This window comes from Astatotilapia calliptera, chromosome 3, assembly GCF_900246225.1.
Source record: "Astatotilapia calliptera chromosome 3, fAstCal1.2, whole genome shotgun sequence".
Classification (NCBI taxonomy): Eukaryota; Metazoa; Chordata; class Actinopteri; order Cichliformes; family Cichlidae; genus Astatotilapia; species Astatotilapia calliptera.
Genome location: NC_039304.1, coordinates 15806713 through 15834656, shown reverse-complemented (window position 1 = coordinate 15834656; position 27944 = coordinate 15806713). Strand labels below are relative to the sequence as shown.

The 27944-nt window shown below is 40.5% G+C and overlaps 1 protein-coding gene across 6 annotated transcripts in view; it reads right to left on the bottom strand.

Moving 5' to 3' along the window:
- Positions 1–27630, bottom strand: part of LOC113018695 (protein Dok-7) — a 48518-nt gene extending 20888 nt beyond the window's left edge. For 4 of the 6 annotated variants that reach the window (XM_026162005.1, XM_026162009.1, XM_026162006.1 and 1 more), the window contains exons 1-7: positions 27211–27630; positions 27070–27115; positions 24899–25129; positions 20040–20240; positions 12023–12142; positions 1157–1255; positions 169–965 (exon numbers count right to left, since the gene is read on the bottom strand). In XM_026162005.1, the coding sequence (XP_026017790.1) occupies positions 169–965; positions 1157–1255; positions 12023–12142; positions 20040–20240; positions 24899–25129; positions 27070–27115; positions 27211–27264 (1548 nt within the window). In that variant the 5' untranslated portion in view covers positions 27265–27630. The remainder of the gene's footprint in view (positions 1–168; positions 966–1156; positions 1256–12022; positions 12143–20039; positions 20241–24898; positions 25130–27069; positions 27116–27210) is intronic. The other 2 variants (XM_026162010.1, XM_026162007.1) reach the window with 2 other exon arrangements.
- Positions 27631–27944: the final 314 nt, after the last annotated feature.

Below are 27944 nucleotides of genomic sequence, written 5' to 3'. Positions count from 1 at the left end.
CGTGTTCACGAGACCATTTGAACAGGACTGATGACTTTTTTTCCTTCGTTTTTTGAAGTTTGATGGAAAAACAGATGGTTCATGAGAGCAGCTACGCTTGTTTAACCCAGATCTGATCAACATTCCCTTTTGCCAGAAAACAAACAGAATACTTGTGTTTCCACTTACCTTAACTCCACCGCATACAGAGCAGATGGTCACGATGGTTTTGGAGACAGAAGTGAAGGAGGTGCAGGTATTACAAGAGTCACTAGAGGGTGCCACCTTGGTTTTCTTATTCGTCACTGAAAGGCCCTGAAAGAGTTCACTGACTGACTGACTTTCAGTAGCTTCTGAGTGAGCCTCAGGGGTTGTGGCACTGCTCTTGTCCTGTTTTGCTGCCTCTGCTGTGAACCCTAAAAGGGCTGGAGGGTCTTTAGTTGAGGCGGAGGCTTCATTGTCTTTGGCACCTCCACCTGCTTCCTGTAAAACACTCCTGGGAGTGTCATAGACATACCTAAGTGAAGTTGGCACCTGGTAGTCACGTCCAGGAACAGCAGGACAAGTGCAAGGGCTGAGATCTTGAGCCAAATGTGGAGGCAAGCTTAAAAAAGAACCAAAGTCCTCTCCAGGGGTCATATCCAGACTGCCTGTGTAGGAGGAGAAACTGCCAGTGTACGAGGAATGGCTGCCAGTGGCGATGCCACTGTCTGATGAGCTCTGACGACCGATTTCCTGAAGTTGCCGGGGCGGCTTAGCCGCAGGCCGGTGTCCACCTCCCTGGTTGGCAGAAAGCTTCTCGCTGATCTGCAGTGGCACTTTAGCGCCCGTGTGGCTGACGTTTTCAGGTGGGTTGGAAGCCGGTTCAGTCCAAATTCCCAGCCGGCTGCCAATGCTGCAGTCTGAGTGGCTGGTGTCTGAAGTGTCAGAAGAACCGGAAATGCTGCGGTCGTCGCCCCCAGCAGACGGGCAGTAAGTCAAAGAGACTGCCAAGACGAGCAGAACATAATTAAACCTTTAATGAATTTAATCAACAAAAACACTGCTTTCATCAACAAAGCACATTAAGGAATCATGACACACTCTCTTTGCCTCGGTCTTTTTTTCCTTCCACTTAACGGAACAATAAATCAAAGCACCTGCCAGCGCACCCAAAAACTTTAGTCGTGTTTTCTACCTGTGCCACTCCCATGAGAGAGCATGCTCAGTCGTTTCTCTAGCTCCTGGGCCTCGAGGTTCAGCTTTTCCTCTGAAGTGGTCTGGCTGCCACTAGGATCTGTAAAAAAAAACAAAGGGCTGTATTATAAATAGCAGCCAGCATGATCTCAATCATGAAAAGTCGGGCAGAGAAAAATGAAGTGTAAGTGCTAAGTGTGATGAATCTCGACACTGTCAATGAGATATGGGATCAAATGTGACGCAGCTGAACCGCGGCGGTGACACGGGCACAGCTGCGAAAACACATCCAGCTACTCTAAAGACATGAGAGGGGACACTCTAAACTGCAACGGTCTCACTCAACTGTCTGTGAACGCGCAAACAGTGTCAGCCACAAGGTGTAAGTGAAAAGGAGTAAACAACTTTGCGGACGTGTGCTATTATTTGATCCCTGAGTGTAGCGTGCTGTTGGACAGGCAGAGAAAAGGGTCACACAGGGGAACACCTAGCAGTATTTGTGCAACACTGAGGGGTGTATTAATAGTGCTGCCACGTGGCTCTGCTGGTACGCGTTCTGCTGCTGGCGGCAGTGCATGAATCTAATGTGCCTTGGACCATCAAGGTCAGTTCTAACACTGGGCTGATATATTTTTTTATATCCATCTGAATCCTGCATCAGTAAAGTGGTAAATATACCATAAGTCTGAAATCCCAGGTGATGAGTACTGACCTCCAGTGTACAGGAGTGTCTAAAAAGGTGTTTGAAAAAGGTCACACTGGGAAAAAATTAAAAATAAAAAGTGTCTTTTTTTCCCCACATATTGACCACACATTCCTTTAATGGTGCCACTTGAGAAAGCAGGCTTCCTCATATACATATATTTATACATATAGGCTGAGGTTCCTCCATTATTTTTCCTTTAAGTATTTTGTAGATTTTTGTGGATTTTTCCTGTTTCTGATTGAACTCCATGCTTACATTACTGGACTACAACATACCTTTGCATGAGTCAAAGTTAGGGTCTTGTTGTAACCCCTTAGATCATCCTCTGCCTGAAACAAGCAGCTATAGCCTCTCCCTTTAAGCCGACTTTCTTCTGATTGCCTGCCACTCAGAAACAGAAGGTCTGGACAGCAGGTGGGTGGAGTTTCAGTGCTCATACGATCATATTTGAGATATCCTCTGACATCACAGTGTTTAGAGCAGTCTGAAGCCTGAGCTTTTGGCTCACAGAGATTACTGGCACATACACTAACCTCATTACTTGAAATTCTGGCCATGTTTAATATAAGCATCCCCTATTGTGGCAGTATAACAGAATATTGAAGCAATACTGTAGAAACTGCAAAAAAAACTACATCTTAGAATCTACAGGCCTCAGTATGTTAAATGTCAAAGTTCATAACAGTACAGTTAGAAAAGGGCTCAACAAGTGTGATGTGTTTGGAAGGATTGCAGGAGAATGGCAGCGAGGTTTGGTTTGCAAAGCTGCATGTGAACAAGACTTCTGGAACAATTTCCTTTGCACAGATGAGACCAAAGTGGAGATGTTTGGCTGTGCACGTCTGCCAAAAGCCAAACAAAGCACATCAGCACAAACACCTCATACCAACTGTCAATGACAGTGGTGTAGGGGTGATGATTTGGGCTCGTTTTGCAGACCTCAGGATCTTGGCACCATGAACTCCTCTGTGTAGCAAAGTTTTCTAGAGCCCATCTGTCTAAAGCTCAAGCCTGGCTGAAACTGAATCATGCAACAGGACAATGATCCCCAGCACGGCAGCAAATCTACAACAGAATATCTGAAAAGGAAAAGAATGTGTTTGTCCAACCCGACTAAAATGCTGTGGTAGGACCGCAAGAGAGCTGTGCATACACAAATGCTGAAACTGAAAAAGGGTCTGCCTAACCATAACAACATGAGAGACTGATAAAGTCACTCAGTAAATGATCACTAAGTTAATGCTGTAAGGTTTTTGCTACTGAAACAGCTGCACTGAGTATTTCAGATTGTTAAATAGTGTAAAATGAGGAGTTTGTATTTTTATCAATTTATTCTCATATATACACACATATATACATACATATACATATACACACATATATACACATACATATATACATACATATATACACATATATACACACATATATATACACATATATACACACATATATATATATACACATATATATATATATATATATATATATATATATATATATATATATATATATATATATATATATATATACACACATATATATATATATACATATATATATATATACATATATATATATATACATATATATATATATACATACATATATACATATATACATATATATATATATACATACATACATATATACATATATATACATATATATATATATATATATATATATATATATATATATATATACATATATATACATATATATACATATATATATATATACATATATATATATATATATATATATATATATATACACACATACATACACACACACACATACATGTGTTGTGGCGTTCGACTACTCCGCCTAGGCTCGACAGTGCAGCCTAGGCGGAGTAGTCGAATGCAGATTCACTGAGCGCTCAACACAGACAGCATCGTCAGAAGGAAGAGCGCAGGGCAAGCTAGCGAGACAGAAGTTAAGCTCTCCTTACAACATGGACCTCCCCCACCCTCATTCAGATCTGGCGTTTGGAATTATTTTGGTTTTCATGTGACGTATGACCCTGAAGGTAAGCGAGTCATGGACTAAAGTAAAACAGTATGTTGGATGTGCCATGCAATGCTCAATTACATGGGTGGGAACTAGTGTGTTAGCGCAGTTAGCTCGTTAACGTGTTGGCCGTCTAGCCCCATGCACGGGCGATCGGCGGTAGCTCGTTAACGGAGATTTGCCGTGTTGTGGCGTTAAGGTCATTTCAACGAGATTAACCTGAAAGCACTAGTGGGAACACAACGAATATGACTGCACATTTACGCCGACATCATCCTAGTGCAAAGACAAGTGGAAGCAGACAAAAAAAAGCAAGCATGCTACTAACTTTAGCCGAGTCATTTAGACAGCTGTTTAATATGCTGCTGAGAATATAGCCCAGAAGAAGCGGATAGTATAGCTTTTATTTTGGAAAGAGACATTTCTCTGTAATAAACTCTCTTTTCCAAAGATGAGTGATTCCTCAATCAGATACAGGGCTTGCAATATCGCTAGCCCGACGTCCTGGGGCTAGCGATCTTTTTCAGTCGGGCTACCAAAATCTATCTCTGCCCTGCCCGTCGGGCTATTGTAGGAAGGAAAAATATATGTCAATGCTTTTGCATTCTTTCAGAAATGTAGCTGGGTAATTATGTCATTGGCATCGGTGAGCCACTGTCAATATGTGACATATTGAAATCGCGTTTGAATTTGCGCTTGTTTTTTTGCTTTCACTTTGCAATCGTGCGAACTGTGTATAGAGAGCGACAGCACTGATCTGTGAGTGATGATAATTTGTGCACCAATTCCTCTGACATCGTCTTATTAATCGTTAGCTTACTATGCAAACATGACAAGTGAAATCTCCCGCAGCTTAAACATGTGAGAGGTTGATCGCGCAGAGAATCGCTGAGCTTATGTGAGTACGTGTGTAAAAGCAGCAGGATATATATTTTAGTTCTGCTGAGCCAAATAAGACAGGTCAGGGTGAAGAAGTGACAGCCAAAGAAAAGCTTACCACAAAACGGAGAAGTTATGACAAATCAGACTATAAGGCAAAAAGAAAGTGCAGCTTTATGGTTTCATGGACAAAATAATTTCTGTGGCTGCAATATGACGAGCTAAATAACCAGGGCTGCACATAAGTGGTCCGCAGGTGCGCATTCGCTGTCAAAATAAAAAAACACGCACAAGGGTTAGGGTTAAATTTAAAAACTGTACTTTTGAGTTAAAATATATATTTAGAATTTTAATAAATGACAAATTAAAAAGGCATGAACATTTTTTTTGTATCGAAAAAATATCGAACCGTGACACCAAAGTATCGAACCGAACCGTGAATTTTGTGTATCATTGCATGATCAACAAGGTCCGCGTCAGGTGTTGAGGAACCAGGGCACCCTGACGAAAAGTGGGCTACTGGAACAAGAAGGCATCGGTGGGCAAGAGACGAAAACAGGGCGTTGTTGGAATGCTACTACGCAAGTAACCCCGGCGGAAGGGGCTACATGAATAGGATGAGGGACCTATGGATTCTTCGATACCCAACATCCACAATGACGGCGAAACAACTAGTAGCTCAGTGTTCCAACATTCGAAAGAAGGGACTGCTCTCACAGCTAGAGATTGACGAGGTACAACACAAATGCTACGGCAAGGAGGAGTCAGGAAGCCAGGTCAGGGGGGCGATATCATCACCCCCATCCGAGATTGGGTACATAGCCCCAAGTGCGATAGGAGAAGGATCGTTGAGTGCGAGAGGAACTGACCTGAAAAATAGGATCATGGCCAAGCTTGAAACCTGGATCCCCCGTAGCCGGTTACCAAGATTACGTGAAGTACCCTCAGAAGGTCTGCTAGATGATGTTAATGCAGCACTACGGACAATACCTACAACCACGATTTCCGACACTAACAAGCTGATCTACAATACGGCAGCAGTGATCAGTGAGATGCTTGGCTACAAGTTGAACAGCCACAAGGGGCAGTACCCTCCATGGAGAAGGAGGCTAGAGGGCAAGATCAAAGTAGCATGGAGGGAGGTTAGCCAACTAAGGGAGTTGCAGAAAGGTGCGACAAATAAGGTGCCTAAGAAATACAGCAAGCTGTCCATACCTGAGGCCTTGGAAACTGCCAAGCAAAGACTCACAGCCTTGGCCAGCCGCTTGAGGAGGTACACCAGAGAGATAGAAGGCAGGAGAATAAACCAGCTGTTCTCCACAGAACCAGCAAAGGTGTACTCTCAGTGGCAAGGGAACAATAAGAGAACAGTACCACCAAGGCTGGAGACGGAGCAATACTGGAAGAGCATATGGGAGAAGGATGCAACCCATAACGGCAATGCTCAGTGGCTAGAGGATCTGAGGGCAGACCACAGGGACCTCCCTGAACAGGGTCCAGTAACCATCACAGTGGCAGATATCCAAGAAAGGGTCTCCAGTATGAAGAGTTGGACAGCACCAGGGCCCGACATGGTTCACGCCTACTGGCTGAAGAAGCTGACTGCACTCCACGAGCGTCTGGCAGCACAAATGAACCAGATGCTAGTTAACGAGAGACACCCAGAATGGCTAACTGAAGGCCGGACGGTCCTGATCCCCAAGGACCCCAAGAAGGGACCGGTCCCCTCCAACTACCGACCAATAACCTGCCTCAGTACTACATGGAAGCTCCTGTCAGGCATCATATCGGCTAAGATGAACAGGCACATGGGTCAATACATGAGCGGGACACAGAAAGGAATTGGCAAGAATACCAGAGGCGCAAAACACCAGCTACTGGTAGACAGAACAATCAGCCGAGACTGCAAGACCAGACTGACCAACCTGTGCACTGCCTGGATTGATTACAAGAAGGCCTATGACTCAATGCCCCACAGCTGGATACTGGAATGCCTAGAATTGTACAAGATCAATGGGACCCTAAGAGCCTTCATCAGGAACTCAATGGGGATGTGGCATACAACACTAGAGGCCAACTCCAAGCCCATAGCACAAGTCACCATCAAGTGCGGGATCTACCAAGGAGATGCTCTGTCCCCACTGCTGTTCTGCATAGGCCTGAACCCCCTCAGTGAGATCATTAACAAGACCGGCTACGGATACCGACTACGGAACGGAGCAGTTGTCAGCCACCTCCTGTACATGGATGACATCAAGCTGTATGCCAAGAGTGAACGAGACATCGATTCACTGATCCACACTACCAGGCTATACAGCAATGACATTGGAATGTCGTTCGGACTGGAGAAGTGTAGTCGGATGGTAACAAAGAGAGGGAAGGTAGTCAGAACTGAGGGGATTGAACTACCAGAAGGCAACATTGCAGACAGAGGACAGTTACAAGTACCTGGGGATCCCACAGGCGAATGGGAACCATGAAGAGGCCGCTAGAAAAGCTGCAACCACCAAGTACCTGCAGAGGGTCAGGCAAGTCCTGAGGAGTCAGCTGAATGGTAAGAACAAGATCCGGGCCATCAACACGTACGCCCTGCCCGTGATCAGGTACCCTGCTGGGGTAATAGGCTGGCCAAAGGAGGAGATAGAAGCCACTGACATCAAGACAAGAAAGCTCCTTACCATGCATGGAGGGTTTCACCCCAAGTCCAGCACCCTGAGGCTGTACGCTAAGCGGAAGGAAGGGGGCCGGGGACTGGTGAGTGTCAGCACCACAGTCCAGGATGAGACAAGGAACATCCAAGAATACATTGGGAAGATGGCCCCAACTGACCGAGTGCTCAGTGAATACCTCAGGCAGCAGAAACCCAAGAAAGAGGAGGGAGACGAGGAACCATCATGGAAGGACAGGCCCCTGCACGGTATGTACCACCGGCAGATAGAGGAGGTGGCTGATATCCAGAAATCCTACAAGTGGCTGGACAAAGCTGGACTGAAAGACAGCACAGAGGCACTAATCATGGCAGCACAAGAACAAGCTCTGAGTACAAGATCCATAGAGGCTGGGGTCTATCACACCAGGCAAGACCCCAGGTGCAGGCTGTGTAAAGATGCCCCAGAGACAATCCAGCACATAACAGCAGGGTGCAAGATGCTAGCAGGCAAGGCATACATGGAACGCCATAACCAAGTGGCCGGCATAGTGTACAGGAACATCTGTGCCGAGTATAACCTGGAAGTCCCGAGGTCAAAATGGGACATGCCCCCAAGGGTGGTGGAGAATGACCGAGCTAAGATCCTGTGGGACTTCCAGATACAGACGGACAAAATGGTGGTGGCTAACCAACCGGACATAGTGGTGGTAGACAAACAGAAGAAGACGGCCGTAGTGATCGATGTAGCGGTTCCGAATGACAGCAATATCAGGAAGAAGGAACACGAGAAGCTGGAGAAATACCAAGGGCTCAGAGAAGAGCTCGAGAGGATGTGGAGGGTGAAGGTAACGGTGGTCCCCGTGGTAATCGGAGCACTAGGTGCGGTGACTCCCAAGCTAGGCGAGTGGCTCCAGCAGATCCCGGGAATAACATCGGAGATCTCTGTCCAGAAGAGCGCAGTCCTGGGAACAGCTAAGATACTGCGCAGGACCCTCAAGCTCCCAGGCCTCTGGTAGAGGACCCGAGCTTGAAGGATAAACCGCCCGCAGGGGCGCGCTGGGTGGTTTTTTTTATATAGAGATAGAGATATATATAGAGATATATATAGAGATATATATAGAGATATATATAGAGATAGAGATAGATATAGAGATAGATATAGAGATAGAGATAGATATAGAGATAGAGAGATAGAGAGATAGAGAGATAGAGATAGAGATAGAGAGATAGAGATAGATAGATAGATAGAGAGATAGATAGATAGATAGAGAGAGAGAGAAAAGAAAGAAAGAAAGAAAGAAAGAAAGAAAGAAAGAAAGAAAGAAAGAAAGAAAGAAAGAAAGAAAGAAAGAAAGAAAGAAAGAAAGAAAGAAAGAAAGAAAGAAAGAAAGAAAGAAATTTAAACTAAGTGAAAATCATTTGCACTTCTAACAAGCAGTAACCCAGCCACAGGTCATGCTTCCTTGACTGACAGGTATCCAATCTATCAAGGTCATCAATATTTTTCAGGTTTGCACATCCCGGCTGAGCTCTGTTCAGGCCTTCAGGGTTACTCCCCTTTGGCCACTTATGGATTTTATGGCTCCAGAAGTTGGCAAAGATGGCAGTGAGCTGTAAACAGGCTTCATAAATGTCCTCACTACATTTTTCTAATGTCTTCGGTTGTGGAATAAAGAATCTACATGAAATAAATCTACAGTGATAAGTACAAATGATCAAATGTCAATCTTAGTTTAGCCCTTTATGAAGGTGAATCTAACCAGCCATCAGCGTTTTACATAATCTTTCATCAATTGAGGTGTTTTTTCCTTGTCTGACAGCTTAAAATGCATGTAGGTTACGTGTCCACCTGCTTTTACATGTTTCGTATTTACACAAGAATGTACTCATGACTAAATGCAAAAAAGAAGCACTGCAGGAACAATTTGTATGCTGGGAACTAAACACAAAGCAGGAAAACTATAGGTTGACACACTGGAGCATCCAAGGACGAAAGACAGATAAATAAGCCAAGAACATTAACAGCAATTAATCAAAATAGCAGCTAGCACAGAGATTTAATCATGTGACACAGACAGACTCGGACATGGACTGAGAGGTGAAAGGTAAGTGAGAACGAGAGATGCGGTTAAGGACTGCGAAGGGGGATGAGACAAAGTGAAAGATGAGGAAAAAGGGGAGGGGAGAGCCAAGAGCACTGTGACCAAGAATGATGGGGGGAGGCAGCAGTGGAATGCTGTGGATGAGGTTACACACATGCCCGAAGCGATTAGGAGGCTTTGGCTGCTCTGCTACCATGACTTTGACCCCTCCACCCCCACCCCAACCCACATCCTCCCTACTATTTATTCTACTATGCATCACAATAATAGGAATATGAGCTCAACATGCGATTGGGCGGTTAGATGTGTGAAAACCAAAATATCCACAAGGCCCTGCAGCTACTCTCTCAACATTTCCTAATAAGTTGGCGGCTGGGTGAGAAATGTTTTTTTTTTTTTTGTAACTGCTAGTGTGGAAAATCAAAAGTGTTGCTGGAAACAGCGGGGAACCAAATAATGTTTAACCACTTCAGTAACACGTAATCTAACATTTGAAAGTGTTTAAAGGAAGTGACCAAATATGGGGAAATGTAAAATACAAAATATATCCAAGAATGGCTACAGGGTTTTTCTGTTTTGTATCTAATGTATGAACAAATATAACATGGATCATGACGCCGTACCAAATTACAACTTCTATTTTATTTTCCATCTTACTAGACCTGGTGTGCGTGTTTACTGAGATAATCTTACACAGCCATTCCCAACGTGGAGAATGTTTCAGCCCACTTAAAAACCAGAAAATTCCCAAGCACTGCGAGATAAATTAGCACAGAACCCTCCCACTCAAAATGGTCACTCATCAACAGAGCTGGGCAGTAACGCGTAATCCGATTACTTTTTTCAAGTAACGAGTAAAGTAAGGGATTTAAAAAACAAAACAAAAAAAAAAAAAAAAACAGTAATTAGATTACTGTTTCTTAACGTAAGCACTCTGCGTTACTGCGGTACTAAACCCTGATTTTGTTTGTGAGAGTGTCTCATGACCATGACGTACAAGTGTGCGACATCCGTGGCAGCAACAGACGTGTTTAGATCAACAGTTGATAATATGGAGTCCAGGAGAGAGAACGACCATGCAGCGTTTAAAGCTCAGAAGTAGTGATGAGACTTTGCGTTTGATTTAGTAAAAAGTGACAAAAACATTAGCGTCCGCTGTTCACTCTGCGTGGGAATAAAAGTTCTTTCTACAGCGAAAAATTAAACTTCAAATCTAAGCAAGCACCGAGCACGCTGCGGTGGGAATGTGAAATTCACAGAGAAACACTCAGATCCCCCCACTGACATGAACGCCGCGGTACTGGGCAAACCTTCACAGGCCCCACTCCTGCTAAACAGGTAAAAATAGATTTAAGGGCGACAGGACTTAGTGCTGCTGAATCTATGATTTTATTTATTTGCATTTATTTGAAAGAGTGAGTGTAGACACAAAAAAATAATTTTATTTTATATGCTGGAATATGCAGAAAATAGGTTTAAATGTTAAATAAATTTCTTCAAGTCAAAGACTGTTGCATATAATTAAATTCTTGCTTGATTCAATGTGCATAAAGTTAAAAGATTAAAACTAATAAAACAAGTTTTATAAAGAGATTTTTCCATTTGATTCAATTTTATATGATGGATTATGCAGAAAAAAATAGAATTTTTTCACTTCACATTTTTTGATGAATTCCTTTCATCTACTTTCACTACAGTGTTTTAAATAAATAGTGATATTATATCACAAAAGGCAGATCTGCCATTAGTGAAGACAACTGACACGTGTCAGATTTTCACAGCAGATTGCAAAGGAACAGAAGAACCATTTACACTTTGGTGCTTGGCATCTTTCACAAACTGAAACCTGACAACAATCTGGAACTAGAGCCATCCTCTAACGTGCCCACCAGTAGCACTTCACCCTGGACTATACATAGAATACAATTGAATTTGTTACCTAATCAGAGTGAGTATAATAGTCATCCTCTTACTGAAGTTTAAGGTGACCTAAAGCTTTACATTCATCACTTAAGTCAGGGGTTAGGACGTTGATAAATTGGTTCATGGGGATTTATGTAATTGCATTTAAAAACAAACAAAAAAAACCAAAACACAGCTGCCAGACATAATTTAGGCAGATCAAAGCGTATCCATCATCAAAGAAATCCTCTGGCTTTATTCTGCCAAAAATGGGTGGATTTCAGGAAGCTAGAGCATGTCAGCCATGATGAATCTCTATAAGCAACACAAGCAGAGTTAGCTAAAATTATAATGGTAAATGTTGACTTTAGTATTTATACTTAGAAGTCCACGTCTTGTCTTTGAGGCAGGAATTCTCAGAAGTCACTCCCCCCAGCCTCCGCTAAAAGGCTAAAAGGCTAAAAGTTACATTTTAGTGCAACAAGTCAGCGAGCCGTTTGCTTTCCCCAAGAAGCACGGCTTTAAAACAATTACTCCTTCATCTTGACATTCCCCCTCCGTATAACTTCAGTTCTTTTCAGCCAAGCAATATGAAACACCTCTGATACTGACCTGGCAAAATGGGCCGCAGTCCAAAAGGGCCTCGGGTGGGGGAGATGCCTCTGACGATGCAGTCGAATAGAAAGCTGATCTGCTCGCTCTCAGCAGATGCGAGCAGAAAAACACCAGCCCCTGAAAATAGACTTCATTAGTTTTAAGCTAATTTATGAAAGTGTATTTTACGGTTAATAATCAACAAGAAAGAGTGCAACATTGGTGATGCCAGTATAATAAAAAAAAGAACAGGCTGTTTCTTGCTATAAATCAGTAAAACGAGACAAACCTTTCAATTTTACAAAAAACATTTCTACTTTTCAACTACCATCAAAATGTCCTAAACTGAGATATATTTGGTTACTATTTAAAATTAAAAACTATTTGTCTTTTACTTTTAAACCAGGACAGTCATTCAACACGCTAACATGCTGAGGTTTTTGACCCTTTCTGTTTTCGTAGCTTACTATATGAGCAAATTAATATTGCAGCAACACAATTTTCACCCGGGACCAGTGAGAACAGCTTTAATTCTGATGTTAAAAAAAAAAAAAAAAAAAAAAATGGCGGCCGTAATCTTTACGTAAGTGGGACATAAAGTTTTTACTCCAAGCCACAACTTTCCTCGATGGTTCTACAAGGAAAGTCAACAGCTCGCCAAAATCATGGACCACTCAGATATTTTACAAAACACAGCTGCTAATAATAACAATTAATCAAAGAGCATCTGTTAGTTATTGTTTTTTTATGACATCAAATTATTTTTTTTTCATATCAATATAAAAATAATTTCCTGAATAAAATACCACCTAAAAGTAGAATTTGTTACAATAGATAGATGTAGATGTAGACAGATATAGAGATAGAGATATATAGAGATGGATATAGATAGATACAGATAGATTATTTATAGTGTGTAGTATATGTAAACGAGCACTACATGAACCTTTTCAGAAAGAAACTGAGGCATGATGCGTTTCACAAAGCTGCAGTTATAGAGTATTACATAATAAAAAAGTTCCTTCTTTATGGTTCCCAGTTTGTCTATTTCAACAATTTAGAGTGTAATAAAGGAGGATTTAATATAGTGGAGAGGTCAGAGAGGTCACGTTCTCCTGAGGTCTCTTGACCTCCCTCTGACAGCACAACGGCCTGCGCTTTACAAAGTGTTGTTGTGTCATTCTGCGGCTGAAGCCACCCATGTCAAAGCTGCCCTTACACTGCTGTGGCTATGAGCAGGGGTCAAAGGTCAGCACCAAAGTCTGCTCAACTGTTTTAACCTGTTCAAACTAAAGATTTATTGCCTCCTTTGTGCTTTTACGATGGAGCTGATTAAGTGGTGTCTCACCTCATACACGTTCATCTTGCAACGTTACAAATTTATATACACGTTGGTTTTGATAGGGGACTGCATTTTAGTTACACTACTAAATGCACGATTACCAAAAAAATAAAAAATAAAAAATCCAAAAACAAACATTCAAAACAAAACAAAGAACAGGTGGCAAAGCTTTTTAGTTCACATTAATCTCTGCAGGAATGAAAACAACTCAAATGGACCCTTCTGGTCTCTGCTCCAAGAGGTGATAAAAACACAGCATCCATACAAAGTAACACAGCTTATAAAATCCAACTTTGTTAAGTGGGAAGTGTAAATGAGCAAGCGCCGAGAGCCAAGGTTGGCATTTTTATTTCGAAAGCAGCAGAGTCATCCAAACGGCTCAAGATGAAAGTCTAGCAAACTTTAATTACTTTAAAGTGAAATTCAGATTTCCTTCACTACCATGTTTGCAACCTTCAGAAATGCATGTAAACATTATCCAGTTTAACTATTCCAGGACGATAAAATTCAGGAACAAATAAAGAAAGTAAATAAAGTAACAAAACTATTAAAGCACTAATTACTGAGAGGTCATTTTGACTGCGTTTAGAGAAAATCGTTTTTCTGAACACCTTGGTACAGCAAAGTGCGCTAAAGTGTACAGTCACTTTAGCGCTAAGCATTTCACACGCACACCTACACTTTACTTAAATGACCATTCGCCCGTGGCGTGGACAAAAGGCAGGACAAATGCAGCTTGCAGTTCTACAGCTGCTCTAACCAAAAGTGAGACACCCAGCACAGCTAAATCACTTCTCGCCGTGCTGTGGATAAACTGTGCCGAGGGATTACATGTCACAGGAATGCTCGGCCTTCGCCGCACACAAACACTGAGATGCAGCCTTACTTTTTCCCCTTTTCTGTATAAAAGTAAAGCAGCTTTGACCTTCTTTAAGATAAGCCAGTAGACTACTGAAGGCTTATTGGCTCTTAAATTTAAAAAAATAAAATGTCATGTTTCCAGGAGGGTCATCATGTATCTTTAATGCTCCAATGTCTGTCTGTCCCCTCCAGGTGTTCACATACGGTCCTCTTCACTTTAATAGTTTCACATCTGTTGAATTTTTCAAACGTTATCTTATCACAGGGACGCACGCGGCCCGACGTGTTCAAACAGACCTTAAGGAAAACTCCAGAGTGATGCATGTTGCTGAGTTTTGGGCACAGCAGGGGTGATTATGCACAGCCTGAATCATTTCCTTTCTTGTTGTTCTGAACAGATGTTTTTCTAATGCTTCATCTGCCGAGTCAATAAAACGCAACGAACAAACAAGAACGACTGAAACATAGTTTGCTGCCTGTCATGCTGTGTGCTCTCCATTACACTTCTAAGCAATTCAAAGCAGCCACAGCAAGCCCACTCTTTGAATTTTGACTGATATTACACGTGATCAAAAGTGTGTGGACAGGAAAAAAGGCACAGAGCAAAAATCAAAGCTTAGAAATCAGACTGATGAAGCAGTAAAGGCCACCGGAACACTTTAGAAAGAGCGTCATGACCTGTTTTGTTTTTTTGTTTTTTTAAATGAGTCGAGTTGAAGCTTTTGAATGTGAGTCATTCAGAGAGTACTTTGAGTTACCTGGGGTCTTTGGTACTACACGTCTGTGGAAGCACGAGCAATCAAAAGCAGGATTTCAACAATCTTGCATCTCAAAGGAAAAAGCAAGTACAAGAAGAACATCTGAACAAAGTACAAAATATTACACGAGTCACAGCGTCTCCATTCTTGTGATCACTGCTTTGTAATCATACGCTGTAGTATTCAGAGCCCGACCTATACGTAAGGCTATACAATATTATTAGCCGATGTGGCCTTATTGGAGTGTATGCCACTGGATATGAATTTTAGACTACATGGAAAAACTTACAACCTCTGGCAAAGAACATGAAGTCGTCACACTTGAAAGATGTTCACTGAACTCTTTTACTTTGCAGCAATAAACAAACCACAGATGTGATAAAGTGTTGTTCTTTTGTTCCTTTTGTTGTTTACTATCTGAACAACTCTGACTTCATGAAACAAACTTCAAACTAATTAAATAATTTTGTGTAATGGCACATTTTTTTCCCAGACATTGTAAATTTTCTGTTTGGGTTAAGATCTGGACTATGTGCTGACTGTGTCAATGAGTCTGTCTGCATTTCCTTTCTTCTGTGACAACAAGACGCATCGTCATCATCGTGATGTCGAAAACTAATCCTAATCATAACCAAAACCACGCTCTCAGTGCAATAAGAAAAGCATAAAGCAGTCTACACCTGTGCATTTACTGTTGAGGTAAAGACTTTCATCTCTCCTGCTCCATTTTTGCTTGATTTCTCAAGGCCTTCATCTTTTTTATGGCACCAAATAAAAAGTCCCAGCATCATCCCCTTTGGCAAATGCAGATTCATCACTGAACGTGACTCTTAGCAAATCATCCACAGCGCACAATTGTGTTCGCCCGCTCTAACCTTGTTTTCTTCCCATTAGGCGTTAATGCTGGCTTTCCTTTGGTAATCCCATTTTTTACACTTTTATCACAAAACCACTGATTCTTCTTTCTGCCAATTTATGGGGAGTTTTGAGCATTTTCAATTTTCTTCTGACTCTTTGACATCTTCCATCTACCCTTAAGTTTTCCTTTTTTATTCTTAACACTTTGCACTTTTCTTAGACACAGCTGACTGGGGAAAAACAAGGAGCTGTATAATCCTTTTGACTGACACCTCTCTTCTTGGAGAGCTGCTTCCTCTTAATCAGGTGTAACAGCTTGCTGAGGTCTGCAAACGCTCTTTTAACTGCTGACTATTTTTAATATTAAAAAGTGTCTGTTTTACACATCCAAATCACAAAGTGATTCCATATTTTCCCTCCTCTGTGCTTAATCTGGGAAAAACAGATCAATAATTAAATTAACTTGTTTGGGGCATGTTTCATGAAGCCAGAATGTTCGGCTTTTAAACAAACGTGCATTTGCGTCACATCTGTGGTGGTTTGTTTATTTGGTTCAAAGTCAAAGAGTTGAATGAACATCTTTCAAGTGGGGTGATTACATAATGCTTCAAAGAAGGGGGTCATTTAAAAAAAGAAGAACCACAAGGCCAAAATACATGTATGACACGACATCTCTAAGGTGACATGTTGAAGTTTCTGAATATGTGCTCTTCTAGCATGCGACTAAAACATCCATCCATCCATTCTCTTCCACTTATCCTTTTCAGGGTTGTGGGGGCCTATCCTTGTTGTCTTAGGGCCTTAGGCAGGGTACACCCTGGACAGGTCGCCAGTCTGTCGCAGGGCTTGACTAAGACATAATAAAGTCAAACCTAATTTCACTCAATAAAACTGCAATTTTAAGAACAAAACCCTTTTAACTTTAAACCTACAGACTAAATGGACAGACTCAAAGGTAAGGAGCTGCCTGTGTACCATATGTATCATACAGACCATAATGAGAACAACAGACAACTTATATATAGTTTGACCAGTAGAGCAACTCCAACTCAGTTTCTTACCATTTTCACAGCTGAGCAGACAGCAGTGTGGATTCAAGTGTTGTCTTTATGGTAAGCTGATACCTAGCATGTCAGACACATTGCTGTGACATCGTTACTCCACATGCTTTTTACTGTGTAGTGTTAAAATGGGTTATGTGGCAAAAAAAACAAAACAAAAGGTTGTGGGGTTTGGAAACAATCTAAATCCAATTTCCTCTCAGATTTAACCAAGCACGTGTGATCAGATGACTGTGTACGTGTCTTGTTACGTCACTATAAAGCCAGACGCTTCGACAAAACTTAAAATATCTGCATCATATTGTTGCTCTGATTATACTCTGGAAATTTTGATCAGAAGTAACGATTCACATCTGCTCATCTGCTGCTTTAATGCTCCTATGAGCACAGTTTGGAAAAGCAAAGTGTGGACAGCTCTGTGATTTACTTAATGACACAACTGTGTGATTCATAGCTTTCGAAGTCCTGCAGGGTGAAGCACCGTTCCAAGAAACTAGATACTCCATACAAATGCAGCACTAGCCTTTCAATATATCATCTGTTTTAATCCATGAACATTCAAAGCACCCTGCAAAAATAAATAAAAAATAACAAACTGACAGTTTTGAGCAGTTGAGACCCACAGAGACGATCTGCTGGAGCACTTTAACTAGTAAAAAACAGAAAAGATCTGCCACTGAAACATTTTAGCAATGGTTTTACACACATCCCTTCTACTTCCGTCAAGATTAAAGTGCATAACAAGAACGCCAGTGCTAAATGTGCTAAATATATAACGTTCTGTGTAATGCTGAGCCAAACTGGCCAGTAACGCTCCCATTGGGGAGGGAAAGGGGAATGAATTTGTTAAAGCAATAGTGGCTGCTTTTTAGCTATCTAATAGCTAATATTGATTCATCAGTAATGACCAGACAACAATATTTCTGGTAGGTTATATGGACAAATCAAAACATATTTCCAGTGTCAGTTTAGAGCCACTGAGCTGAGATGTTAAATTCATTTCACATCATGTCATACAGCACACTTTGATCTTAATTTGGTCAAAATAGAAAAACTCTCTTTTGTGTCACTGTAAAGACCCTTAACTACAAATCTATCACAACTAATCCTCAAAATAGAAGTGTAGTTTTAACAGTAGGACTCGATAATGACAAGCTGCTAATAAGATAATGAAAAGGAAGACATCTGCCAGAATGAATAAATAAATGTGTAAAATTACAGAAAAGGTTCTGGTAGCTCATCACTCAGACTCTCCTGTAATTACAAAACTGAATTATTTCATTAATTCACAGAAAAATTTCATTTCTATTTTTTTGTTTGTTTGTTTGTTTTACTGTGGGTCTATTGTAAAGAACTGAAACTTCTATAGTGGATAGCTTTTAAAATTACTTAATAACTTTGGTATGGTGCCAGTCTTTATCAGTAGGAAAGGCTGTAAAACCTTTGAAAACACAGCTTCCAAAATCTATGTACTCCTTTGTGTTTCCCAGGCCGTTTCTGGCCCCTGGGCCTTTTGTTTGACACAACATGGTTTAGAGACTGATGGATTGGTGGGATTTGCCATTGGTGGAAGGGTTTTTAGAACTGTGTTTCATTTGCATTGCTATAGTAACACTCTTATTATACTTAATGCTTTGCTTGCAGTTTCTCCAATGACATGATGTCATTTGAAAACAGTCACTATAGGATCTTCCTACATTGGGAAATCATGGCAGGAATCATCATAGTCAGAAAAACACTTCCTAAAATCTAAATATATACTAAAAGAAAACCAAAATTCTGTATTACAATAAAACATCTAAAGACGAATGACCAACTCACACCATCAGCTGCCTGATAAAAGTTTCTATAAGAAGCCTTTCAAAAAGGAAGCAGAAAAACAAGGACCATACAGTCTTTCGTGACGATAACAGCACATGTAGTTGCTGAGGGCGCTCTCTTTTTTTGGTTCATGAAACTCCACTGAGCATCTTCCTCAACGTGCCCGCCCGAGGGATGCCAGATGTACAACCAGAGAGCAAAAAACACACCCAGTGACTGACCTCAACCCACTAATCCTGATGTTTACAGCGATCTTCTCCATGCAAACATGCAAATTCAAAGTTTGAGCATCACACAGGAATCCAAATCAGGTCCACGGATGCTTAACAGATGACCACGGGGTTTTAAAAGCGCTAAACCAAAGTACTAAAAATTAAATTTGTTTGCAGGACGCAGCAGAGGATACTGTGTGTTGCTGTCTTCATATGCCCACGTTTGATAAATTATTCATCAGCCCAATCGTACGGACAGAAGCATGGTCAACATTAAAAACTGTTGAGTTATTATTTCGCTGCAGGATGAGTTTTCATCCAAGAAGTTCTACGCTTAACAACGGAGCCTGAAAGAACATAGCCTGAAAGATTAATTTTCTCTGGACTGCTGGACCAAAATATTATTCCGGTAGACTATTTACTGTTCCTGTCACAGGAAAAAGGTTTTAGGTCCACTCTATTTTGCACAAGGCACATTTGCAAAAGTAAGGCAAGGACAAACTAATCATCAATAACAAAGACTCAAACTTCCTCTCCTCCTCTAGCTATATTTCCTCAGGCTAGAAAGCATATTTTTTGAGTCAGATTTATTGTACTGAGAAAGAGCTTCTCTTTCACGGGCAGAAAGATAAGCATGAATCACCGCAAATCACAGCCGGTGATTATTTTGTGTTTTTGAGAGAGAGAGAGACACAAACCACAGCACGTATCATGATTTAATGAGCCATTAGCCTCTAATGATGGAGAGACATTAATGTTATGAAAGGATGGAGATGTTTAACGCAGTCATACTTGAGTCTCTGTCTTTTCTTAAAAGCACATTTTCTTTGAAATTCACTGTTGGGGTTTAACATTCATGCTCTTCTTCTTCCAATTGTGTTATTTTAATATTATTACATTTTTGTTTAATGTCTTTTACTGTTTATGTGTTTCAGATGCCTCACTTTACAATCGGTGATTAAATTTTGCATTACATTTTCTTTGTCACTGTGCAGCCTAATAGCTAATTATCCCCTAAACCCTCTGCCAAGCACAAAATATTATTTTAATACCCATTTACATAAACTTAACACACTCAAATGTTGCACAAAACAGACAATAATTAAGCAGCTATAAACTTACAGTAGCCACATCTTGTTCCTCCTTCAAACACGAATCCATTTGGTACAGGTCCATATCTACGCAGGTCTGGAAGGTTCCAGTGGCCAATAATAACAGGAGGGACATCCCGAGCAAGAGCCAACAAATTGTTGCACAAATGGAGAGTTGCAGGCCCGCTCTCCAACTTGGTCCCTGGTAAGACTCCAACACTGAATCTGTGAACTGAGAAACACACAGATCCTCAAATTTAACGCATATTCCAATAACTGTAAATGAGTTTTACAATAAGTAGAAAGAGTGGAAAGAGTAAAGAGGAACATAAATGAGGCAAATAACCCTGAACACATTTCTTCATAAGCTGCGAAGTACCTCCTATTTTGTCACTCTCAAATACCCAAATGTCCGTTCTGGGTGAATATATTTTTGTAAGTAAATCTGAAGCATCAGCGTTCGACTTGCATTGCAGTGAAATATGTGCCATTTAGGAAGCTATGAGTAATTATGTTTGCAAGTACATTACCTAAATATAGTAGCTTGCTAACACATCGCTAACATTAGCTTCTAGCAGCTAATTAGCAAGAGGGAGCTGGAAAAAAGATCCTCTGGTATAATGAAGTGTAGGTATTTTGTAAGAGTTTTAGCCTCACTTTGGTATGAGGCTGAAAAATAAAGCTAACACAGAAACCCTGCAATACCTTAAGTGTCCATTGGGGCTGGTCCAGAAGTATGGTAATTCAATCCACACAGCAACCATGTTAAAATATTCAAGTTTAGAGTAGAACTGTTCAGAGCCAGGTAGGTTGCATAAACACTTTTTCTGTAGAGATAATTGTTTTCATACCCTGAATATATTTTTCCAATTCTATTTTCCATTGTTTAAAGTGTGGCCACTTTAAGTGGCAGGCATAGATGGTATAAAACTTAGCTAATATAACATCGTCGACTGGTTTTCTAGAGTCCTGTTCTGAAGGCTAGGGATTAGCATTTTCACGATCGCTATCTTGGTATTTAAAAAAAGCAAGCAAGCAAGTAAAGAAACAAACAAACAAACAAACAAACAAAAAGTCTACGGGAAAATGGCTTTCTGACTTGACCTCTTTAAAAGCTTTCTGATGGGTTTATGGGCTCAGTCATTCGTTTTGTGTCATAATGAATAAAAATTTAAATTTCATGGAGTTTTTCCGTGAAAATGCACACCGGTTTCACGGAAAACAAACTAACAAACTATGACTATGATGTTTTTAGCCAATGAGTAAGAGTTTCACAGTCAACCATTTCGAAACTCTATGATACTATCCTGTCTTTTAGTAACCACTCTATTGTTAAGCTTAAGGAGAACTAGGAATTCAAATACATGAGGAGTCTTGGGAACAGGCTATAGCGAGTAGGGATGGGTATCGAAAACCGGTTCTTGTTGAGAACCGGTTCCCACTGTTTCAATTCCTTGGAATCGTTTGCCACTTTTAAAAACTATTCCCTTATCGATTCCAGTCGCCCCGAATGACGTCATCACGTTGAGTAGCGTCTTTTACCCAGTAGGAAACACGGCGCCTGAGCGGCACAAACGCTCAAAAGTTTGGTTACACTTTATGAGAAAGGATGACAACAGGGCAACGTGCAAAGGCTTGCACCCATTTGCCACAGCAGATGCCCCCGATTTCACTTTGGTAAGTGAATGTGTTTAATTGTAGGCAGGACATTACTGGATATTCTTGTGTAATTGCTACAGAATAATTTATGTTAAACTTTGTTATTGCTACAGGAGAATATTTATTTTATTATTTTACATATACATTTTTTTTCCTGGGGACCCTGTGACACCCGATTGAAGAGCCGTAGGCTGTGGCTCTCTTAAGATCTCACTGTTGGGTTTGTAAGGCCATGTTACTCCTAAATTTCTATCTTGTTCAAAGAGAAGATATAAAACACAGTTCTAAGCTAATCGACTTTAGTGTTCTCCTTTTTAAAAAAAAAAAGAATCGATAAGAGAATCGATAAGGAATCGAATCGTTAAACAGAATCGAAAATGGAATCGGAATCGTTAAAATCTTATCAATACCCATCCCTAATAGCGAGGGTACGATCTTCCACCTCCTGTGCTCGTCAATTTAAGGTCATATATTTAAGCGCTCAGTGAATCTGCGTTCGACTACTCCGCCTAGGCTCGACAGTGCAGCCTAGGCGGAGTAGTCGAATGCAGATTCACTGAGCGCTCAACACAGACAGCATCGTCAGAAGGAAGAGCGCAGGGCAAGCTAGCGAGACAGAAGTTAAGCTCTCCTTGCAACATGGACCTCCCCCACCCTCATTCATATCTGGCGTTTGGAATTATTTTGGTTTTCATGTGACGGTTTTTTTGTATCGAAAAAAATATCGAACCGTGACACCAAAGTATCGAACCGAACCGTGAATTTTGTGTATCGTTGCACCCCTAATAAATATATATATATATATATATATACATATATATATATATATATACATATATATATATACATATATATATATATACATATATATATATATACATATATATATATATACATATATATATATACATATATATATATATACATATATATATATACATATATATATATATATATATATATATATATATATATATATATATATATATATATATATATATATATATATATATATATATATATATATATATATATATATATATATATATATATATATATATATAGGAAAATGAAGAAAGGTTAATTGTATTTCGGTAACTGCAAGTACTGTGTTGTTTTCTTTTTTCAATAAAAATATTTGACAAAAAAAAAAAAAAAAAAAGAGTTTCACAGTCATATCTGCCCATCCACATGCATCCTGCTTTTTAAAATCTACTTGCTCATTGGCTAACAACTGGTCAATCATAAGTCATCAGCCAATGAGCATACAGAACGTAAGACAAAGATTTAAAAAGGAATTAACTAAATTAATTAATCAATTACACCAGTAAACTAAACTAAAGCTGACCATCTGGTGTCTTTAAGACACAATGCAGGTTTGAGACACTTTTATATTAGCTTTATTTTTCCAACCTAGAACCTACGCCCATGTTTGATGCTGTGTTTTGGAGCATAATGTTGCAGCTAGGTCAGTAATAGTATTTGGGCTGATTAAAACCATTGTACTGAACCTCGTTAGTGGTTTTGTTTCTTTGTAGGATGTTTTTTGCAATTATCTAACAAATAACACACACTGTTGTGATGGTTAACTGTACTTAAAAGTCAAGACAGCACTCCTGTTTTTGTGAGTGAAATCACATTATTTTATTAATCTGTTACTTATGACTAATGAGCACATGCATCCGTATATACAGTTTATGGATGTAGTTGCTAACCTTGCATTAAATGATAACTTCAGGCTCAAAATCCTTATCAAAATATTTACTTCTGTTAAAAAAAATACAAGATGGCTGCTAGCTAAATCTTCCGTTTGCAAGCTCACAAACAGGGTGCAACATTGGCTGCATCCATCTTTTACATACAGTCAATGGCTGCACTTTATCTCTATAGGGATTTTTTGAGGGCTCTACAACTATGTCCTAATGAACCATCAAAGAAACCACCAAACAGTCTACTGGGATTCACTGTGATTAAAGTGAGCAGGATTGCAGAACTAATGAGTAATGGAAAGACAACGGTCAATGTAATTTTGCATACTGACAAAAACAGGAGAAAAGCTTCACAAGGGGCAGAAAACACAGTGTCCTCACACGATGATTACTTCAGCATGGATTTGATTTCATTCACAAATAAAAAGGGGAAACAGCTGCAGACAGAATGAAATCAGCAAGCCGAGCACAACGGGCTCAGATCTAAAGCCCAGCGCAATCAATCAAAGCGTGTCACAGACATCTGTGTTTTATGAGTCTGAGTCTCGACAATAAGAAAAAGGGGAAAGTCGGGTATAAAATTAGAGCGAATCACAACACTTCACTGGCGTTTCTGCCTTTGACTTTGCTAAATTTCACACACAGCAAGTGTGGATCTTGTGGATCTTCCTCAACAACACTAAACTAAAAACTTTCGTGGATTTGAACAAACTTGGCCAGGGAGATTGATTAACGGAGGCGGCGACGAGGGCATGTTGGCCAGGTGCGGCACATCATCGCTCAGGTTAAAAAGGATTCATACAGTCTCACGTAAGACAACAAAAGCTCTGTGCATGGTGGCCCTCAGCCCAGCAGCTGGCAGGTGACATTTCTGCCAGCTTGGATGCACTCCACTCAGTGACATTAGGACACACACACACACACTTATCTAACTCTCAATGCAAGCCTGAACAGACACAAGTGCATCTGTCCAAGCATGCACACGTATACTTTAACACAAAACAGACGACAAACTGGAAGGAACAACTGCAATGCAATTTGTCTTAAGCCTCTTCCACACAATCAGGTCCCCCAGCACTGTCATTAATGTAAAATGTAAAATTCAGCTGCCACCTGCTGAACAGTTCGTTGCTATTAATAGCTCCTATTGCTTCATGATGCATGTAACTTATATAACAAGTCCACACAGTAAACAATATGCACACTAAAGAGAGTCAGTGCTTGACTAAATGACATTCTTAAGAGTAATCAGACATGGAAAAAAAAAAAAAGTTAAAATATCACTTTAGACAACAAACGTAGTATGATAGTAGATAACAGATATTCATTAAAGACAAAAATCATTTGTTTATCTAGGAAATTGATTCAGAATCATGTAGATGATTGCACGGGGGTAATTTTGAACAGCTGGATAGGAACATCAAATGTCATCATTTAAATTCCTTGAAAGGTTTTGAGGGGAAAGAAAAAGAAACACTGGATGTTAAACACAAGTAAAACAAACACTCATGGTTCTTCTCACCTTCTCCTAGGCTATATCGCAGGCGGGCGTCCCATGCCTGCAGGGCCTCCCTGCTGTCAAAGCCCAGCAAAACAGCCTGATTCAGGCAGAGGATGGTCAGAGTAAAAGCCACACCCTCATACCACTGTCCAGCTTCCAAGCCGCAGATCTCCTCCAAGGTGATGCTCGCCCTCTCCTTGTTGCCGTGAACTTTCTCTGATTTGTCTTTAAAAACCAGCAACACGAGGCAGTCTGCAGGACAGACAATGAGCAGGAGACGAAACAAAGACAGAAGAACACAGTCTGCATTAAAACATTATTAAATTCTACTCTTTTTTTTAAGATGTAACAAAAAAAAAGTAAAATCAATACTGGAATCCCCAAATGACACTGACAGTTACTAACAGGATGTATTTTGACCCACAGTAGCTACTGTAGTGTCCTCTGTTTGTTGCCACCTTTCAAACAATCAGTGTCAACTGACAAAACAACACTGTGTGTGTCCGTGTATCATCCCTCTCCTTCACACACACTCGCATAACTGAGGCATGAGCACAGACAGCTGGGATAACATGACATCAAAGATTTGAAGAGCAGCAGCACTCAGCCTCACGGTGGAGCATGTTGAGCTGTGCAGCGCAACATACCCAAGAAACCTTTCTGCGGTAAAACTGAATGCGGTACAAATACAAGTTCATGCTAAATCCACTCACTTTTCCATAAAATATTTGAAAATGTGTGCAAATATAATGACTACTAGATTTTATTTCCGCAGAGCCAAAGCCTCGCAGGTAAGCGTGACTGTTCACATTCATGGTACATCTAAAAATACAGCGAGTCTCTGGCTCAGACCTTAGCACATTAGCTTTGAAGATGGGATCAAATAAGAACCACAGGTTTGAAGCTTGTGTGATGTTGTTTTAGAAATAATCTGAAAGCCTGCTGTTGTACAGCAGAAGCAGTACACGTGGTAAAAATAAATAATTTATAAATGTAATTGTGTAAAAAGAAAAAGTAAACTGTGCAGAAATGCTTTCAAGAATGAGTTTACAGCATGGGGAAAAAGACAGTGTGTGGATTAAAAGCACCTTTGGCATCAGTTTTCCCATTTTTTAAAAACACAATGCCACGTTAAACGTTTGAGTCATTAAAAACGTTTAATGAAATTCTTTTAGCTTGTGCTAATGTTTCAGCTCTTTTTCAGAACCATTGTGTAATATAGGTTTTACTAGAGATGGGCAAGTGTGGATAGTATCAATATCATCTCTGGTATTGGTGTCAGATTGATACTAGCTCAATAATAGGCTCCATACTTTGTTTCTATCCACTGGGTTCAGTATGTAGCCTGCTGAACTGTATTAAATAAATTATTATTATTTTGGAAACGAAAAAATATATACATATGTCAAAAATCCACTACGTCTGAACTTTTTTGTGTTGACAGTCACGTCTATTTTATTTATAGCCCATAACACATTTAAACAACTGAAGTTTCCCCAAAGTGGCACATTTACATTACAGGCAAAATAGAAGGGAAAAAAACTGTTTATCTGCACGAAACTGCACAAAAACCTAATAATTGTGTTTTGCTCTGGTAATTACTTATTGGGAAAAGTTAAAATCATTGATTTAGTGTTCAGAATTTACAAATTAACAACAATTCACCAAATCTCCCCTAGATAAAGTGCCTTTATAGGTTAGGTTTCAAAGTATCGGCAACACTGGTCCCGTATTTACTTGGTATCGGATCTACAACACAAGTTGCAGTATCACCCCACACATATACATATACACACACACACACACACACACACACACACACACACACACACACACACACACGTCTTTTAATACCAACTGTGGTTTGCACACATGTTGATTTTGAAATTCAAATGTATTGAATTTGTCATGCAAGCCTCATTTTAAAAGTTTTAGGTCTTTTTGTCCCTCCTTGGACGCCATAGCCTCCTGGGTCAAAGCTGTGTATTTGAACACAAACGCAGGCCCTTTGAAGCCGAGGCTTGTTGAGCTTTCACGCAACAGAAAACACAAGCAGTGCAACACCAGCTCACTGTCCTCCTCCAGCTTGTCGCGGCAGATTTGTGTAGCCGCTGTCAGATTTAATTTCAAAACAACAATGCGAGCGAGAAATGCTAAAAACAAAATTAGCTAGTTTTTAAGTTTTTTTTTACCTGCTACAGGCGACGGTTTGCGGAGCACGAGCCACCTAGTTTTCCACTGTGAAACAAAAGAAAAGTTTTTTGGGGGGTTTTAAAGCACTGGTCAAAGTGTGCATAGGAGATATCCGCATATTAAGACAAAGTAAAAGCAACCTTTTTCCCGTCTCTGAGTCTGGCGTATCCTTCCACGACAACAGAATCCGTCATCTTCAGTCATGGTTCCTGACAGCTGCAGAGTCGCTGCCTGAATGAGGGGTCACTTTCAAAATAGCTGCGCTCTTCTCTAGCGGGGCGCAAACTCGCCCCCCAGCAAGGAAGGCACATGGAAAATGGCATGACCAGTGTCTGTCTGTCTGCCTGCCTGCCTGCCTGTGTGTCCGTCTGCCGGCCATGCTGCTGCTGCCACCTGGGCTGGTACAGTGAGACGCTCCCGCGTGTTTAACATGCCACACGCCACTCTAACAGTAAAACCGAGCACGTTAATACATCAAACTAGGCATATACACTCGCCGGACACTTTATTAGGTACACCTTTTCAACAGCTCGTTAATCAACCAATCACAGGGCAGCAACCATCTTTAGGATTCACGGAATGAAACGGAGGAAATGTATAGTGAGCGTCAGTTCTCAGCGAGGTCGCCTTGTTGATGAGATTAGAGGAAGGAAACAGTAACTTGAATAGCATAAAAGAACATTGTGATGCTGGGAGCAAATGGGCTATAGCAGCAGAAGACCACACTGGGAGGGAACTAAGGAAACAGGAAACTGAGGCTATATAATTGTCATGGGCTCACCAACATTGGACAACAGAAGATTGAAAAAAATTGGTCCAGCGGGAAAACATCACCATGTCAATGAGCCTGCTCACTGTACTGGCATGGCCTCCA